At 41.2% G+C, this 19,914-nt stretch overlaps 1 protein-coding gene across 9 annotated transcripts in view; it reads left to right on the top strand.

Moving 5' to 3' along the window:
• Positions 1-19,914, top strand: part of LOC130685322 (B-cell receptor CD22-like) — a 35,649-nt gene that overhangs the window by 2,076 nt on the left and 13,659 nt on the right. For all 9 annotated transcript variants that reach the window (XM_057508606.2, XM_057508599.2, XM_057508600.2 and 6 more), the window contains exon 2: positions 19,532-19,739. In XM_057508606.2, the coding sequence (XP_057364589.1) occupies positions 19,532-19,739 (208 nt within the window). The remainder of the gene's footprint in view (positions 1-19,531; positions 19,740-19,914) is intronic.

Genomic DNA, 19,914 nt, shown 5'->3' with positions numbered 1-19,914 from the left:
AGCCAGAATAAAAGGAGAAAGAGGAAAAAAAAAAAAAGAGTACCGATAACTAAAGAACGGGCGAAAAGATCAGACAAAACAAGACAAGGAATGAAAAAAATAAAATGAAATAGGGACAGTGGGCCTTGGTTTGCAATTCGTGACACAAATAGACCGACGGTACGAGGGCTAACGGACTGTGGAGGATATCGACGGTAAATAGAATTTCCCGACATCATCGGAGGGCAACTGGACAAGAGGTAGGAGAAGAAAAGAAGCGAAATAAAATTGTATTCGGGTGATCGCTGATCAGATGGAATTGGGAGGAGACAGGGTAACAGACCGTGTTTACGGGGTAATAGCAGAAGGCGCACAGGACGGCGTGTTGGCGATACTCCAACGTCTATGGCAACATCAGGGAGGACACGGAGAAAATGAAAATGGCACGACCTGTACAGAGTAACATGGGGTCGAGCTGCCTGCTGGCCAACCAACGACACAAAAGACTCAACAAAAAAAAAAGGAAAAAAAAGTAGACTGAAAGAGAGACAGACAAATAGAAACAGGAGGTTAAAGAAAGGCATTAGTGAGAAAGGTTGGGGGGGGGGGGGGAGGAGGCCCAAATCCGAAACGGTGGCTGTTGGTCGCTGTCGTCAACGTCTTCGAATGTCATTGGCACGAGAAAAGAAGCCAACATAGCCTCTTGGCTCGCCTGATGTCGGCTGACCGCACGATGCGGTCACTCACTAATTAACTTGCCAGTGCAGTGATTAAAAGTCACCCTCGGAAATAAAAAAAAAAAAAAAAATGGGACTATAGACGGGAAATAGCACGAGAAGCATCCGCCGACCCGACCTGGCTATACCACGTGTAATCCAATCGGATCAATGGGAGTCGTACGGCTGATCAGTAATGGCTATTCCTTCATCGCCAGCACTGATGAACATTAGCCGTGACAGGTTTCGTCATCACTCTTTCGTTCTAATCATTTTGTGCCCGGCCGGCGTTGGCAGAGCCCAGAACAATTGGCTATGTATGCCAGCGGGTATAGCGGCAGAGGTAAAATAACTGGAGCACACAGCTGTAGCACTTTGAGCGAATTGCGAGACTCATCGTCTAATTGAATCCGTCGATGGGGAAATCGGTCGGTGTTGCTTTGGCTGCTGGAGGCAGCGATGGACGTCCTCTGGAACCCGTCATATTCCATTGTTTTCTGATGAAAACATTTTGGCACACAGAGCGGCGTGTTTAGTGAGCGAGAAAAAAAGGGGAAATTAGAAGGCGATGAATAGCACAGTAGTGTCGTCTTACGTTTTCTCCTTCTCTGGGACTTGCTTTTGCAACTGCATCGTATGCATGTATATCAAATTTGTTTCTGTCGTGACGCTGAAAGCGCTTGGGTTTCTCGCAGGCAACGCAATGAAGCGGGTCAAGTGCTTCTGCGGGTATATCCTTCTCGATTGAATTATAATACCGAGCTGACCAAATTTTCTCTTCTTGTCGCTCCTCGTGACCTCTCACCCACAATGAACGGACATACGAAAATGAATTTAAAGATGAGAAAGCCCGTTCCTTTTTTGCCCCTCGTCCTTTGACTCCCCCCTCATTGTTCATCGTTTTCTCCCCCCCCCCCACCCCTCTTTTGTTCTGAGGACAGGGAATAATAATTATTTACAAAAAAAAAAAAATGAAGGAAGAATAAGAAGACGTACTTTATGAGCATACGATATGTGAGAAGATTGGGGAGAGGGTACCACAAATGGCTTCCATCCACCACCTGTCTCATTTACAGTGTACGGTCTTCATCATTTGACATGCCATGGCTCGTGAGATGTTTCGTTATAGTCCCCCCCCCCCCCCCTCCTTCCCAAGTATACGTAGTTGACGCGGAAGATCTCTTTGTTCATCGCTAATAAATAGTCTATTCCGCGGAACGGCTTACTTTCGTGCGTCCTAACCTGCTACGCTTTCGTGAATGGGACCAATCCATCGCGCAACTTGCGGCCACGGCAGAGAGAGAAAGTCTGCACGCCCACAGGAGAACGTTATAGACTAACTGGTTGCCTATAAAACAGTCAAATACCTTTGTCGATATTTCGATCTACCTTTTAGGATGATCGCCCGAGCTTGACATTTGCGCCTCTAATTACAAAATTCATTAGCTAAGAATGGAAGCCGCACCAAAAGCGAGATTTGATTGTGAAAGATGAGAAAGGAAATCTCGTGCCCAGTGGGTAGCTGATAGAATGGCGCGCCTTAAAACGTTGTTGGGAAGCAGACAAGTAACTTCTGGAGCATGAACAAACGATAAAAAAGGGATTTTTTTTTTTCTTGTTTTTTTTTTTGTATCAGTAAACTGCTGTACTGTAACGCAATGGTTATTAAAATAATGAAACAGAAAAGATGAAGAATGAGACGGAGTAAAGAGAAGGAGAGAGAGAGAGAGAGAGAGAATAGAAAAGAGAGTGCATATTATCCGCCTCACGCAAGCGTAACGTTCGAAGCACAGGGCGGAAAGAAGGGGACAAGACTTGCAGAGTCGCTTCCTGTTGCCCACCCCATCTCTTGCTTCTCCCCCTACTTCCTCCACAACTACCCGATCTCGATCTTTTTTTCTCCTTTATTTTGACGGTTTTCCCTTTTTTTTTCATTCTTTTTTGTTTTATTCTTTTTTTTTTTTCCTCGAAACTCCGTTGTAGCCTACAGAAGATAGAATACAATGCATATATTAGAGCTTGTCGTTCTAGGATATCTTATAAATCCCGGGTAGATGGGTCGCCTCGGCGATGTTTTACCTGACAACAAATACCGGTGTATATCTCTTTCTTAGTGCATCCTTTTTTATTTGTGCATCTTCGCTGCTGACTATCGGCTTCAAACGAATCCGATTTCAAGGACGCTTCACGCGGGAGTAATTGAAGCCGGCTCGGATCTGAACACGTCTATGTTCGCGGGGATTATCTAGCTGCTTTAAAAGCGGTTCAAATAGAGGGAGAGCATCCATTTAATAGGGCATCTTCCAGTCCTTCTACTTCTTCGGGTTATTCATCATAGCGATGGCGTAGAACTGTTTTTGTTTAAGCCCTAGGACACATTGTGTATTGTTGTGTTTTGTTTTTTTTGTTTTTTTTTTTAAATAGATTTTTGTATTTATTTGTTTGCGTTGTTCTGTCGTCTTGTCGTAACAAAATCGCTTTGAACTACACAAACTGCTCGCACGTGGGTATTAAAAGGATGTCATAAAGCCGGTGACGTAATAACGTAAAAAAAATGTATTATTGTGGACTTTCGTTGGAGGCCTTGAATTGCTCGTACGAATCTCGATTGTTCCTGGAGTACCAACGATTGTTTGCAGTGAGTTATTAGAATGGGAACGACATGGGCGATCGATCGCGGAAGAGATTAGTTAACGAAACAGAACGAATCAAAATGTAACAGAGTCAACACGAATTTGCTTCATTTCATTCACATTTCAAATATTTTTCAAAATTCCCCTGGATGAAGTAAACGTCCTCGTTTCCAGTTAGAGCAATGAAGGTAACACCAGGTCGCACGCAGAGCAAAGTTTTTAATGTTTGTGAGAACAAAGTCTATGGCTAAACACATATCAACGGTCGCACGGCATAACCGCTAATGTATTAAGTAAGAGAGAGTCTGAATCAGCAATGAAGAAGTGAGTTTTATCGTTCTTAACGCAGAAATGCAAACTATTAGTGAAACGAAAAGGCAAAGACAACCTGATCAACGAGAAATGGCTGAAAGAATCCTTCAGATATCAAAGAAGATGACAGTATTGAATCTACGAAAAGCAGGAAAGATAAGTTAGTTCTGTTGCACTTCGATTCAAGGCGTCCGTAAAACATTTTCGGAATAGATCAACACGTTACATCCGCTCGCCGTCACCTCGTCGTTTTGCTCTTTTTTGTTGTCGAAGTCACTGGAAGAGAATTTGTTCCCAGAGTCGTCAATTCCCACGGTCCCTACCTATCGGAGCGGTAATTACAATTGTTTATCTTGTACTTGTATGTAAGCCATCAACATGTATAACACACATGGGAATGAGAAGGCAGAAAAAAAAAAAAATCAGTAGGCCATGCAGTCGTAAGTGCAGGTTCCCACCGGAAGTTAAATTGCGACACGAGAATGAGAAACAGCCTCCAAACTTTAAGCATTAGCACCGCGCCATAGTGTAGCAATCTTTTTTTTTTTTTGTTTGTTTCTTTTTCAAAACTACGTATGTGGGACGATTGGAGTCACCTGAAGCGTGAATCTTCCCGCGCAGATTAAAGGCGTAGGCGCCAATAAGAAGAGGAAGTAGCTAATACTACTTGTGGCAACACAAACTACATCGTCACATCCTGCAGTGGGAAAACTTTCTTATGCACATCCATGCTTTTCGAGGAGCATTTTTCTAACACGACAGATCGGGGGTGCCATCTGAAAATAGCATCTTACGATCTCTATGTATATTTTTCGAAAGCTTAAAATAAAAGAGTTCCCCTATCTTGAAAAAGAACTCGGCCTACCAATAAATTAGAAAACAAAAAAGAACGACAAAAAAACCAAAAAAACTTTGGAAAAAGAGTTAAAAAATGTTGCTGTTGCCGCCGAAGCGATGGCTCGTTTTTACCTGTCTAGAATGCGTAAATTGTTACCCTGACCGAATAGCATCGCAGGTGAGATGAAACGGCCAATGGGCCAGGGTGATGGAAGCGACACGGGAATAGGGACATCAACGTTGTTCATCCATTATGGAGCTAAAGAATGGAACGCTCATAGGGGAGGGCGAAAAGTAACGAAGACGTAATGTTGTCTTTACTACATTGTTGGACAAGTTGCTGGTAGAAGAAGACGATAGCCCCATAAGGGGAGTCAGAGAATGGAGAGAGGAATATTGGTTTGAAAGGGGGCAATACAAAAAGGGAATGTCGCTATCCTATCGCAATGATCTTGAAACGAGGGGATGGTATCAGTGTCGCAACCGCGACACCCCGCCGAGAATGAAGTACGGACGCCATCTCCACATATACCTCCTTTTTGGTCATTCGCCTTTTTTTTTTGTGTGTTTTTCTTTTTTCTTCTCTCCCCATTCAGTTGAAAGTCTGTGGAAGTGAGACAAGCGAGCGAGCACGCGCTTCTAAGCCATATCCACGTCTTCCCTCTTTGACAGTCTACGCAGCACTTTTAGTTTTGTTTTCCCTTACTATCTCTTTTTTTTTTTTTTCGTTTACAACAGTGGAAGTGGCTACGTCAATTTTGATTTGTTTATGATACTTGAGAAAAAAGGACTGAAAATGACTTCACAGATAAGGTTCGGAGATGGCAGCCAACAGAATGCTCACGGGCAAAAAAAACCCCAAAAAAAACAGAAAGCTTTAAATAATTATGCTCAACCGGTCATATTGCAGCCTTTTATTTTCGATATTTATTTCAGCTTTTTTTGCATACATCAATATCCACAAGTTTCGCTTGCGTTTACTTTAGTTTTCACCATCCAATAAAAAAAAAATCAGGGATGACAAGAAGAAAAAAAAAATCCTTACACTGGCATCTTTGAAGAACATTTAGAGATGGAGGTTTAAAAACTTGCTTGGGTTCCAACACAGCCGCTGGAGAAAAAGGAAAGGAAAGAACAAAGGAAAAGATTTTCACCATTCGTTTCATTGCGAATCGATTCGGTTGTAGTGCTTTACAAGCAGTTATTTGATTGTGTGGGCTACACTTGGTCGAGATTTTCTTCGTGATTCCCTGTCGCACTTTCTTTCCCCCCAACTTCCCTTTTTTTTTTTTCGTTTTCTTTCTTTTCAACTCTAATAGAAAGTATTGGATGCAGTTTCCAACAAAAAATTGTACCAGGAAATCCCGATTTCACTACCGATATCACCGTCTTCCACTGGTCTCATTCGCATGTGCGAATTAACACGAAAGTGCAAGGAATTCAAATTGGTTTTGCATTTGACATGAGTCTGTTTGAATTATGTGCAATTACAAGCTAGATGACAATAATATGATGTACTAAATTATTGATGAGTGTAATGACGTTCAATTAGCATCTACAGTTTTCTGATCGATTTTTAGTTGGATCGTTGAATTTTCGCAACCCCACAGAGTTTTGTTCAATCGCTCTGCTATTTAAAACCAAACCGTAGGAACGCATCTTTTTTTTTTTTTCGTGTGTGTTCACATAGTATATTGCATTACGTGCCAGTTTCTTTTCATTTCACGTTTTATCGTCTCATTCCATCCAATTTCTTCCATTAGCTACTCTGCGTCTTCCTCCGGGCTGAATACATTCACAAAACCATTTTCTTTTTTTTTTTTCTTCCTTTTTTTTGGAATAAAGCAATATGTAAATGATTCAACCGCAGATTTCCATGGGGGTTCAGGATATCCGCCAGTTCAGCCGACTGTGCGCTGTACAGATGTTTCCCAGATCCGCAATCTTTAAGTTAGAGAATGAAAATCGCGAACAAGTTGCGCACACTAAACTTCTTTGCCCACATGCAAATAGAACACGGCTGGAGATTGACCCGGACTGTTTTTTTTTTTTATTATTTAACTGAATATTTAATTTTGTTATCCCGCTATAATCATTGGTCAGCCAAATGTGTTGTCTGCGTGTTTCTTTTTTTTTTTTTAAATAGAAGGCTATATGCAGTTTGATGATGATAGTGCACTATATCAGTATCCGTGCGGTGACTGTGGCACGATTGACCTCATTGACCAGCACGCGCTGGAGCTATGAATGAGCAATGTGAGCTATAAACTTTCACATCAACAATCGCTGAGCTATTCACTTCCGTTTGTCCGTGTTATTTCAACGGATGGTTAGTATACATGACTTTGTGATTGCGGTGACATAATGTCCAAGGAATGAGAAAAAAAGGCGAGCTGTCGCAAATGTTCGATAGCCTATAACGGTCGGTATGAAAAGTAGAGCGGCCACCTACCACGCCGAAGGAGATGTATGCTAACGAAACTTTTGTGGTTCTTCGATCGGCGTGACTGAAATTCCAAACAAAAAAAAGGGTGTGTTTCGGGCATCGTTGAAATAGATAGCTTTCGACGTCGAACATGATGAAAAGAGGAAAAAAAAAAAAAATGAGAAAAAGAAAGCTGGTATAACTGCTCTATAAAAACAATAAATGCGTATTGGGAATTCAAGGTTCGGCCTCCGAGGAAAAAGGAAGGAACGTGCCGTTGCTTGAAAGAAAAAAAAAATGCTGTTTTTGGAGAAGCTCTCCTCCTGTTAGTCATAGATGAGGCCCGAAAATGGCGAGTTATCGATCGTCAATGGAATCGATTTTAAATGGTCAGTGGAACTCGGTTGGAGTGCCGATACACGCAATTGTCGAAGGCTCACTATACCGATTTGCTCTCCCGTCTCTTTTTTTTTTCCTCTCTGTTTCGCTCTTCACTCCTTGCCTCTTTTTTTTTTTCCCTCCATCGTCTTTGGCGTCTACACCTACACTCAGCAGGCGTCCAAAACTTGATCGTGAAGGAAAAACCTTAGCAGGGGAGCAAGGCATCACGCACAGACAGACGGGGCCTTTCCCTTCCAACCCATACTTCCAACATTTTATTCTTTTGTGCAAGCTTTGCATCGGATAGCACTCGGGAGTACTAGAAGTTAAAGCCATGGTAATAACCGTAGACAGCAGAGGCTATTTGCTGGTTCTTTAGCCTTTTTTGTGTGTGTGCCTATGTGTGCGCGCCTCCCCGATGATCTACCGAGTCTTTTTTGTCGTAGGGCACCCAAAAAAAAAAAAAAAAAAAATACAGGCGAAGTGCGTTTTGGTGCTTACCAACTTACCATGTTTGGCAAGCCGGTGACTTTGTTGCATCTAGCCTGTTTTCATTATCCATAGCGTGACGTGTGTCAATCGTGCAGCTCGCTACGGAATGCGGTACCGCAATACTACTACGACCGGAGTCAAGGCTCGGCATGCAAATTTTGTGCTGTGCCTTCTTGAATATTTGACCACTTGTTTCCCCAATAATCCTCAGGTGATTTATTGGTGCCGACGTCGTCTCATTTATTCGTCCTGCTTTTAACATACGCACACACAAAAAAAAATAGAAAAAAATAAAAAGGAAAAAAAAAAAAGATGATTTAGAGGGAAGACTTTATTTTGGTTATTAAAAGGCGCATATTTCTTTTTTTCACCGTGGTCAGAATTGGACGGGTCGATGCTCATGACCCGCGGCAATGTAGCCAAAATAATAAATACGTTTTCCACCTCGTTATAGTTTTAAAATAGGACCAAAGATTTTTTTTTTTTCGAAAGAGTGTGAAAGAAATCCTTGGCCTACCTTGAAGCCCTACTGCAAAACTAAATACAGCAAGCTACGTGAATCACGTGATTTCTGTGATTTTCCTCGAGATTGAAGCTATGAGGACCCATGTTAACTTTTCATCCAGTGGATTGTGCTGATAAGGGCAACTAAGTAAAAGGTAGTGCGAGTGGACCGCATCAATACCGTCGTAGCGCTAGTGTATTACGTCCAAATGTATTGCCAGTGAAGGAAACTGGGCAAAAGGACTAGAAATATTTCTTTGCTTAATTGTCTTGATTACCCACGTCTTCAACCGACACGTACTTTAGCTTCCCGTTTTGTTTGCATTCGGTGTGTTGACTCACTGTTTATGAGGGGAGGTAGACACACAGATGATTGTTCCACGTGGGGCCTACCATCCAAAACGTTCGCTCTCCGTCAGTTTGGCTTCTTCCTCTTCGTGACAGTGTATTTGCGCTGGTGTGTTTGTGCATTAGTAAATCCATCCAAATAGATCATGTTTTCGGTAACCTCGACATCTCTGCGTCTATTTTGTTTTTCTACGGTTGTCTCCCGCGCATCGTGCGTGGATTGCGATTGCGTTCTGCATGCTTACTTGATATCCCGGGTATGGATATCAAGTCGGCAGTTTTCTAGCTGAGTCCCGTGTTTCTCAAGTTTCTACTTTTCCTTTTTGATCACTTTTCGTCTCGTTTCGATTCACGTTTCTTTCTTTCATCTTTTCTCATTGTCTCACCCAGTCTCCCGAGCACTCTCATCTACCAATGAGAAATCTTAGAACTCTAGAAAACTACTCAATCACGAGAAGCTTGGTTGGCAGTTACCAGCAAATGTCAATTTCTGCTCGCCTCATTTATTGAAATGGGCATCGCATGTGGCCACGAAAAGTTTTCCAAACATGCTGGAATGACTGTTTCTCTACAAACACTGTTGAGCAAGTATGCAAATCCTCCTTACGTTTCTTTAAAAGTCACTCTTTTCTCTCGAGACGGCATTAAGCCTAGACGATGTTGCCCTGTTACACCAACATTACGATTCGCTGGATTAACTACGATTTTTTTTTCCTATTCGAAATAAGTAGCATGGTTACCTGTATTGGATAACAGGATTTTGGAGTATTCTGATCTTTTTTTGCCACCGTTCGGTAGAAATTACATTCCTAGCTATCTATCTGCCCTAGTTGTCTTTCATAAGGAACATTGAAATTCAGGGGAACCCACGTCATTTTGGAAATATCGGAGTTAGTGAGAAACGCCAGCTCCCTGCTGCGGGTTCCACCCGCATACCATGCCTTGATAAACTTTTTCTTCTTACCCCATACTTTGTCAGATACTGTTCGTGTCTCGTTTCATGTTTTATCATTAAATTATTATTATTTTTTAATACTGACCCGCTGTTTCGGCGACCTGGATGTGCGTGAAAATCACGTAACAAGTCTGTTTAGCAAAGCGTTTGGTACGTTTTGGCATTTAGGCATATCGACTAATGGGGAACGGGGAAGATAAAAATTAATATCCGACCACTTGGCGTTAAACGGAAATGGTGAAGCCTGAACTCATCACACGAGATTTCTAGTCGTGCGTAGTATTTTGGCGCTTAGTCAGCCGATCGTTCATCAGTCACGCAGCGTGTTTCGTTGATGTAAAAGATTATGCCTGACTGGAGACGGCTACGGGGTTCAGATCCAATTCGAGATTTCCAGTTCCCCACGTTGTTATTCTCCCGAAAAACTTGAGATGGAAAACTTTCACGGGGCTCGAAGCCCCGTAAATATGCATTCTGTCACACGGTTTTTCCTTGCCTTTTGTGAAATGGAGGGCAAACGATTATGACGAAAGGGAAAAAACCATTAAAAATGGAAAAAAAAAGACGCAAACAACCCTTCGACTTAGCTACAGCGCAGCCGAATACGGACGTTTTTCTCATTCTTCATTTCTAACGTGTTTGAAAGATAACCCTATGTACACCATTTGCTCTTCGCGAGAGAGAAGTATGCTCTTCCCCTTTAATTTTATTCATATTATTTATTCAAATTTTCATTTTTAGTTTTGTTCTCAGTCGTCTTCATTAAATTTTTCACTCCGTTTTTGTCAATTTCTCGTAAACGACCGTTGCTCAGACGTAAATGTTTCTATGAGAAAAGATTAGTGTGATCCCCCTCATCCGGTATGAGGTCCCATCGGCGTTGCAGCTCAGCGTGACTAACATCAATAGTGCTTGTTGGCTCATGAAACCAAGGTTGCTTTCCGTCGTATCTAGGGATTGGTAAAACTGCCACGCATCATCAGCAACCGTGACTGATGAAACCAAAAACAATGTGGAATAGTCGTGATTGCCTTCTTTCATACGAACGCACTAATTTCATCAGCAATTAGCCAGAATGGCGTTATTAATTATTTGCTTTTGTTACGGGAAAACCAATTTTTTTTTTGTTCCTACATTGTTTCATCATCTCATGCGAATAGCATGAAAATGATAAGCAAGTCAATCTTCTTAACAGCGGCTCTGCATATACGTAGCAAGTACCATACAGGTGGTCCTAATCAGCCAAGTCGCTGGGGGGAGCAGCCGAAACATCTTCGTCGAGCTTTCATTTTGTTTTCTTCTCCTTTCAAAGATACCTGGAAGAGACAGAGATTTCCCCCCATTTTCGTTCTACATCTGACGATGAAAATCTAGCACCTGCTGTTTTTCCGCGAAACGTTCTAAAATTTTTGCTTTTGGTACTTGTTCGACGTTCGAGACTTCAAGTACCCGAACGGCTGTGTGTGTGTACACTCGCACATCCAAACAATAGAGAGCGAAGGAGAAACTGTTTTATATTCTACCTACAGTCCTTGTAAAATACTGTGGCTACAAATAGCATGCATGATAAACTTGATATAGCTGTGTAAACCACAGTCGCTGGGAAGAGACAAAAAAAAAAAAAAAAAAGAAAAATAGTACATGGAAGGTCGAGGGCGCCCCGGCAATACACGTACATACAAAACAGAAAGGTCAGGAAACGAGCAGGTGGAGAGCGCAGTGTGGGAAAAAAAAAGAGAAACCGACAGGTCTTCCCCTTCCTCTAACTGCTTGCTCCCTCACCCCCTTTTTCTTCGTCCACCTCCCTCCCCCTCCGCCCTTCTACCGACTTGTTAGTTTCAATGAGAAAATAGGTGGAACAAAACAGAAAAATAATAATGCCAAACCTGCGTCACGGCAAAGAGAGGAAGAGGGAGATGGATCGAAAAAAATAATAATAAAAAAAAAAAATGACGTTCGAAAAGGCAAACAAAAAAAAATAAATAAAAGGGCTTCAACAGTTGTTGAGCCGGAAACTACATCAACTTCTTATTTTTCTCCCCCCTTTTTTTAAGGTTTTCCTTTTTGTACGTTGTGAAACTTGTTTTTAAAAAAATGATTGTCATCTATTTCCTTTGCCATTGTGTGACTTTGAACCGTTGCGAAATATCATTTTCGCCAAGTTAACCTGAATAATACTTTAAACGTATTTCACTAAACCGATAAAACACAAAAAACCCACAAACTAGCAAGCACGAAAGAAGAACGGCACTTGCGATTTGTCGTAGAATTTTAGTTAATATAGGAGAATGACAGTTGAGGAATAGCTACATCGGTTCGGTACTTCAGACAAAACGATATTATATGCGAGCGGGAGACAGTTTTTAGGTAGGTATGGAAAAGGTAAGGGTCTTGACAGTTGAACTATAGGCATCGAGATGCGTCTGTCGGATAAAGCAAGGAAGTCTACCTTCCGGTAGACGCCAGTCGTGTCAAATCATTTATGGAAATCGAAGTCCTTTACAAAAATGGACTACATTTGATATCAGAAGGAATCTGGCGTTCCACTTTGTCAGAATATTCGGTTTTGTCAAATATTGATCGAATAGTTTTGGGTTGTTGTAACACCATCACAGCCCTCTCCAGTGCCTACTCTTGGAGGTTTATTACCCTAGATTTTATGTAGTGACACATGACATTTAAATCACTCCATTATATCTGGGTATCTTTGTTTCATTTCGTCGTCTCCAGTGTCTCCTACTAAACTGCAAGAGTCTCCCTAGTGAGCTCTTATTTCGGTTGGGACTTTCCTTATTGGGGTATGTCCCTAAGTCTGTCCTGATTCGGCGGAGCGAAGGCATAAAACGAACACCAAAATTATGATCTCTTTATAGTGTTTGCAATAACCATGTAGGGCGCAAGGCAGCCGCACGTCGCGAACGTTACATATCACACATGTAAACCTAGTTAGACGAAGCTTCTGTTGATGGTGTTTCTGGTGCATAAAACTAAAGAGAGTAGGCTTACGTTGTGTTCTATTTTCTTTTCTATTCGCTCTTTCATTTAAGGCAACTATAACGTATATAATTTGCGAAGTAATAATAGCAATGCTATTTTTGAGGATGAGGCAGGGTTTCTTAGGTTCGCCTGATCCCATTTGATCCGTTTCAGTGGGATCCCCGTAAGGCAGTGGAAGAGAAATTAGAAGAGAAGGCGTATGAATGTGTAACAGTGGATCATGTTTAATGAGCCTCCCTATGTGTGTCACCATGCAATATACTTGATAGTAGTATATGAGGCATTGAAGATCTTCGTGCTGCTCGTTTCTGTTTCGATTACTTATATATCTATACAGACCTATACTTAGCCGATACAATGCACAAAGCAGCCTACAGTTCAGGCTTTTTTTTTACAATATAACCATGCTCGTTCGTGTGATAGCTCCTCTATTTATGAACATGACGTCATAGAACGTCATGGAAAAGAAACACTACTTCATATTGGACATCAGAAAATTTCTGTAATAGAAAATTATAAACTGGAGCATTATCTTTTTTTACAAGGGGATATCTCTGGGACAATAATTTCGGAAGTTTCAGCTATACGATGTTGTTTATACATAACACAGCGCCACACGAATGTTTTAATCTGATAGCAAAATTCTTACATCAAAGGACTTCGCCTGCCTCGAATAGACATCAAATGTGTTGTATAGTAGTAAAGAAAAAGGCATGTTTAAAAAATTTTGCTTTAAATTAAGCTTTATTATTGCTATTGTTTTACTACGTATGACATTGAACATGAAATTTTATCTGCTATGTTATTCTTCTACATTATCTACCTCCAGTAGATGTAATCAATATTCCGTTTCGGTTTCCCATCACCCAGCCGCCAATTATTGATGTAGGGCAGCGTTGCCAATGAAATGTGCTAGCTTACATTTTCGCTCTCATTTAATATATTGGCATCGGAGTTTCTCACGAAATTGACTTCCTTGTTTAGGCAGCTGCAAAATGCTGCCTAAATGACCTCTATGTCTCGGACATAGCCGCCACTGTTAGTATATTGTTGCGTGTTTATTACAACAGCTCATTAATACAGTTTACCTATCCAGTTATTTTTTTTTATAAAAGGCTTTCCCGTGGCGACTTAATGAGTCCCAAGTAACCGCCTGTGATGGAATGTGGTCGCCCACATCTTGATGGCTTCGATCCAACCTTTATGAAAAGCAATAGTATATGATTGCATGCTCTGCATTCAGGCAAGACTGAAGGGAAAAAAGGGGGAAAAAAATAAACAAATAAAACAGAAAAAACTCGCCAACTTTAGTTGCAGGTTTTTAATTAGAGACAGGTTTACTTATAACCGGCAAAGTTGACGCCTGATTACATACCACACAAAATTGCTTTCGGTAAACTGGGTGGTGTTCTACCATCATAGCGGAAAACCCGCGTACCGATTTAATATGATACTCGTGAAGGCGAATGATAGGATCACATCATTACAGCCGAGCGCTTTTTAGCGTAATACGACAATAGTCTTCTTAGTCCATGTTCTGTTTCTGGAACGATACTCTTTTGTGAGGCACGACTGGTGAGCGGTAATGGTGGATGACCTCTTGCAAGATAGTGTTCGTGAACATTAATCCACCCTACTATTGCCACCATTTCAACCGCAATTCAGATGTAGGCCGGTAGGTACTTAAGCTAAGGCGTTAACTAGAGACGGGCACGCCCAGAGCTTTTCATTAGTTGGCCGTCATTAATGTTGACCCCTTTCGTCTTACGAATCTTCTGCTGCATCTTAACGAATCATCAAGCATGCCTTTATTTAGCCAAATCTTCATTTTGATTCAAAGTCGCATCGTCACTTCGCGGATTCGGGACAGACACCGTTGCAATGGCGGCTTTATTTATTAGTTGGCGCTTTCAGGAAAGGAAAGACATTGTCGTTACACGGTACGATGTCACCTCATCATCCATGACATTTCAATTATTTTTGGCCGCACACGTTAGTAGTGAAATGGAAGTATCAGCTCTGCCGCCGTTTTATTGTTGATCTGTTCAAAAGCGTTTCATACTCATAAACTGATTGAAAGGCTGCCTATTAAAAAGGATCGCTGTCAACGGCTGATGTACCTCCGTTTAGTAAAAGTTGCCCCTACCAATGCATAATGGAACAGCGGGAAATTCAGACGAACCTGTACTGCGTACATATCACGGGTGTGGCATTGATTAACCTTAACTGGCCAAATTTTTTAGCAAACATCATCTGAAAGCACGGTATGTTGGCAGGGTGTCGTAATGCAAAGTGCGCTCAAAAGGTTTGGACTTAATGAAAAATTACAGAGACAATCTCGTTTAATTGGATCAATCTAATAAAAACGTTTCAAGAACTAATTGAAAAAAAAAACGCTTAGTGAAGTAATATCACATCAGTTTACCCCACAGTGTCATTTGAAAACGGTTGATGCATCCCTAATATAGGAGGCATAGCAGTTTGGATTACGCGAAATGGAATGAAAAGATAACGTTCATTTATCTGTAACTTCGAATAATTCTGCGAAAATGCTGGGCACAACCACGCCTTTCCTAATTTATAACCGCTTGTTATTGCTCGCCTCCAAAACTGCGAACTTGATTTGTAAACTGCAATCTATCCTTTCGTATCAGCTCTAAAACGAGAATTGAGAATGACAGAAAGTAAGTAATTGACTATGTACAGTAGCGATCAGATGATGTCCGAAACGTATCGGCCACCGGATAAATCGAAATCCTAGTTCGTATTGGCAGAACGACGTCTTCTCCATCGCTCTTACATGTAATACAATTTGTCTGTCAAGACCTACTGATGGCTGGCGCTCTTGTATTGTTCTCGGATTATTTCCGCATCTCGTTCTTGGCATTGAAATGGTGAAGTGTGAGAATCTGGCTGGGCAATTTTGGCTGAACTTGAGCGATGCAATGCAACTCGCTCTCTGTCTTCTTGTCGAGTTTATTTTATTATTTTCTTATTATTTTTGTGTTCCGCTTATATGTTTTTTTTTTTTTTTTTTTGCTCGACACCATCATATTATATCGCGTCATGCGAGAGCCCATTGACACGCGGCTGAGCGCAGAGGTCTCAACCCAGCGTTCAATATCAAAGTAACAGTAGGAACAGCAATGTGCGCGTAGCAGATTTGACTTGACGTCTTAACTTGAGTTGAGGGCTTCATATGATAAATGAACGAGATATCGCGAGAAAGCTGATGTCAAAAAGAGGAATGACTGGCCCCATTCGTAGAGGCTTATCCCTCTGCTTCACCACCCAGTGATGTTGGCTTCCCCTTTCTTCGCCTCGTCTTTTGCTCTCGATATTTCTTATTTTCTCTCTATTGCTTCGTTTCAGTTTGCCTTTACGACAGGCCATTCGTAGGACGACACATACGATGGCCGTTCTTGACTGGCACTATACTGGCCGGGAAGTGCATTGCTGCAAGCAGCTGGATCGCTTCTATTTATTGTTATTATTATTTTTTTCATTATTTTGGTTTGCTTAGTTTCTCCGCGTTTTTCTTCCTTGCTTGATGATCGTGACTTTTCTACTTTGCCTCGGATCCTCCGTGTGACGTCAGGCAATTTCTCAAAAGCAATTAAGACTCCGTCGACCATGACACTAACCGGCGTAGCCTATATCACTTTCATTGTTTTCCACTAGCCAGAGCCAGCCAACAAAGTCGTACGTGCACTAGACAGCAATAGCCCTACATAGAATTTAAACAGCCAATATTGTGTACAAAGGCGGCCGAGTTTTGAGTTACAAAACGGAAATAATAGCCGAAGGTTGATCGAAAAACGCACCTAGCAGCCGGGAACGACACGGTCACATTCGAAAATATGTGACATTAGTAATACATGACACTGCTACTATAATTCGGAAATTTTAGCGTCGACAGTTTTACACATCACTTTAAATTTGGATGTGTCTCCTGCATCGGGAAACGTGAACGATGAAAGCGTCTCTTGGTGCAGGAAGAGGTAAAATGGTTGGTCAACCAGAACGAAACTGGTCACACAGCCTTCCGGTACAAGCCTTGTAAAGTTGGGCGTAATAGACAGCAATCAAGAAGAACGTGTAAATGGCTGGGCCCGAGCGCATCGCTTCACATCTGAAAAAGTTCTTTAATATTACATAGACAGCGACCTTGCCGTTCTCATAGGCCCATTTTCACGTGCGTTTTACTGGTACTGCGCGACCTCAATTTCAAATCGTAACGCCTAAAAGAAGGGAAGGAACCGAAAACGCCATAGGTCGCATAGTAGGTAAGTGATTGTCCAAAGAAGATTGGACCCCTTTGGGTGGTGAAAATTTTCGTGCCTTAAAGTTTTTAGAATTGGTGATACCAACCGACATTTTTCTGGCGCGGTGAAATACCCACTATTACTGAACCACGTAAGAGCAATGGATCTCATTGACCTTAAACAGAATTTGTAAAATACAAATAAATACAAATAAATACAAATAAATCAATAAAAATAAAATTTAAAAATGTATGCGAAAGGTGAATTTGAAGATGCATTAATTTGCCATTGTGAAATGTATGGCTAGGATTTTGTGGTATTACCCATCCCACATTTTAGAATATTAAAAAAACTCAAATAGCTGGAGTCAATTCGATGACAGCAATACATTTATCATTTTGACTTCACGCATAAGGTTGGTTGCTACCCAATATTCTTCATTTGTCCAGTATTTTTTACTCATAATCATTTGTTTCCCTTGTTATCGGATTTTGACAGAAGCCAGGATGACACAATTAGAACTCACAAACTGATTGCGCTATCGATACTCAATGCAGTAGGTTACGTAAGAACAAGAAGTTGGGGGGACGATATATTTAGCCCGCTTTGTACAGAATCAGCTCCCTCCCTTAACACTAGGAAAAAAGGTTACATCATCTCCCAAAAAGCCCGATGATCTACCATACACAGATATATCTGCCATAGCAGCTGCAAAATACAATAGTTGTACAGAGTTGAGAATTACCGTTGTGTGAATATTTTGAACTTTGAAATATTTATTTACTTTTTTCTTTTACGTTTGGTTTTGGAGGATTGAAATATTTTCTTGTTGGGTGTCAACTATTCGGCAAAAATCGAATATGTATAGACATTTTTAGCTACGTCGGTTCGCTAAATTTGGCGAACTTTCAAAAGTGTTTCGAATTGGACATGCGGTCTTCACTTTTTATTATGGACACATACAAACGATCGCGTCAGAAGGTATACTCTCTGGACAGTATATGGTGTCACCGGAAAAAAAATTATTTTTACAACAATCTAAGCCAATTTGGGTTCCCCATCCTCTTGAAAGACTAGCCAAACATAGTTTCACTGAACTGATCAATTCGCAACCCATTCGTGACACAGTGACAAGCGGAAGCTTATTGGGGCGTTTGACGTCAGAGGTGTACCACTGGCGAATTGCCTCTCCCGACCACACGCGGCACGGCAACGTCTTTCGAGAAACAGGAGCTATGCAGAACAAGTTTCTAAGTTTATTTTTAGTCAATCAAACTTGGGGGTGGGTTGGCCCACGCTATTTTTAAGGGATGCACAAGCAACCAAAACCATTTGATCTACAACATGAAGCAGCTGCTGGTTAACTTGGGAGACTGATGATTCACATGGCCATAAAACTCTGCTTCTAGACCAAATCTCGAAGCTTCTCCCTCTACCTCTGGCGTGAATCTTGTCATTCAATGGCCACTTCTGTTTTCACGCAAAATAAATCTGTCAAACATAAATCAGTATAAAAATATGCATGACGTTATTCAGCAGACGGGAAAGGTTAACAATTAATTGTAACAATACAGAAAATCATAGAAAACAACACATGTTGTAAACAAAACGATAAAAAACATGATGGACTAAGTTCTCACTCCACCAAAATACCAATGTTTCACCGTCCCGTATACACCCCATTTTCGGGGGAGAAAGACGATGTATGGAAGGAGGGCCTACAGTCTAGTTCGACAGGAGAAAAAAAGTTTGGCGTCAATTCAAATGTCTCGAAGTGAAAATAGCATCCAGCTGCTGCCCTGTGAGAGGCGAGAACGAGTCTAATAACGGGCTATGGCGTTTCCTTTAAGCTTTCGTACGATAGATTTGATTTCAAAACCAATAACTTCCAAAATTGATCAGGGCATATGTCACGAACAGTTAAATTCCTGGATGAAAGATATTGTGCTTTATTTTTGGATTCACATAGTGTTTTGAATAGCCACGAAATGTGAAATAGGGATTTTATAAAATTGATACGGGCAAACTGTCGGGGTTCGTTCCATAGTTGAGTAAAACAAAAAAAAAAAAAAATTTTCGTCCTACGTGAACTATACTTGTGATGAGGTTACCGGGGTTCAAATTTGTCTGTTTGGAAATAGAATAGTCGGAATAGAGTCTTGACTTTCTTTATTCAAAAGAATTCCAGAGTTCCATATTTGCATAAAGCTAAAACAAGACAAACGAAGAGTCTTCAAACAAATGGGTGCCGTAAAGTTACATTGGCCGCAGCGAATGTAGAATAAAAATTTCTAGGCAAATCATAACAAACCTTAGGCAATAGCACGTTCTACAGAAATTCAGCCTTCTTCCAAAATGGATGAGTCTGCGGAAAACGTTCGCAGTGCTCTGCTTTTACGCTAAGAAACAAAGATATTAGCAAAGATATTATTACCCAAGATGTACCAACATCTCACTTTTTCCCACCGGCTTGGAATTTGCGGTTGTTCTTTCCAGGAAATCGTATTAGAAAAATTATTGATGCAAAGAAGCTCCAAGTGTGCTAGAGAATAAACTAAGTTTCAAAAGGAAGTGAAAAGCAATTCGAATGACAATGACCAAATATAAAAGCATTTACAAGTTCCTCAGCAAACGCAAATATAAATTTACCTCGATTTAATCTTCTTTTCTATTTGAACTGATTGCAGGTGCAGAGCTAGCATTGGCAGGCAACGCCCCGACTGTATTAGAAGACCTATCTGGTCTGGCCGGCCAGGAAGTGTCGGTTCCGTGCAGCGTGGACGTGGCCACCTGCGGGGATTTCCACAGCGTGAAATGGTACCGCGAATCGCAGCGCGTCTTCGTCTACAGTGAACTGGCAAATCTGGAACGGTCGGAAGGATCGTTGACCAACAGGTATTTTTATTCTTCTCCTAATTTAACCGGCGACGCATATCGGGTTCTACACGTATACGTGCATGAATACTATCTGTATGAGCGCTCTTGACTCTTAAGCGGTGGTTTGTCTATCAAACATGAACGATCTTCAAAGGAATGATACACCAGAAAGAATTTCTAGACCTTTGATTTT

Source organism: Daphnia carinata, chromosome 3, assembly GCF_022539665.2.
Source record: "Daphnia carinata strain CSIRO-1 chromosome 3, CSIRO_AGI_Dcar_HiC_V3, whole genome shotgun sequence".
Taxonomy (NCBI): Eukaryota; Metazoa; Arthropoda; class Branchiopoda; order Diplostraca; family Daphniidae; genus Daphnia; species Daphnia carinata.
Note: the sequence above shows the minus strand (reverse complement) of the source record. Positions and strands in the feature narration are given on the sequence as shown.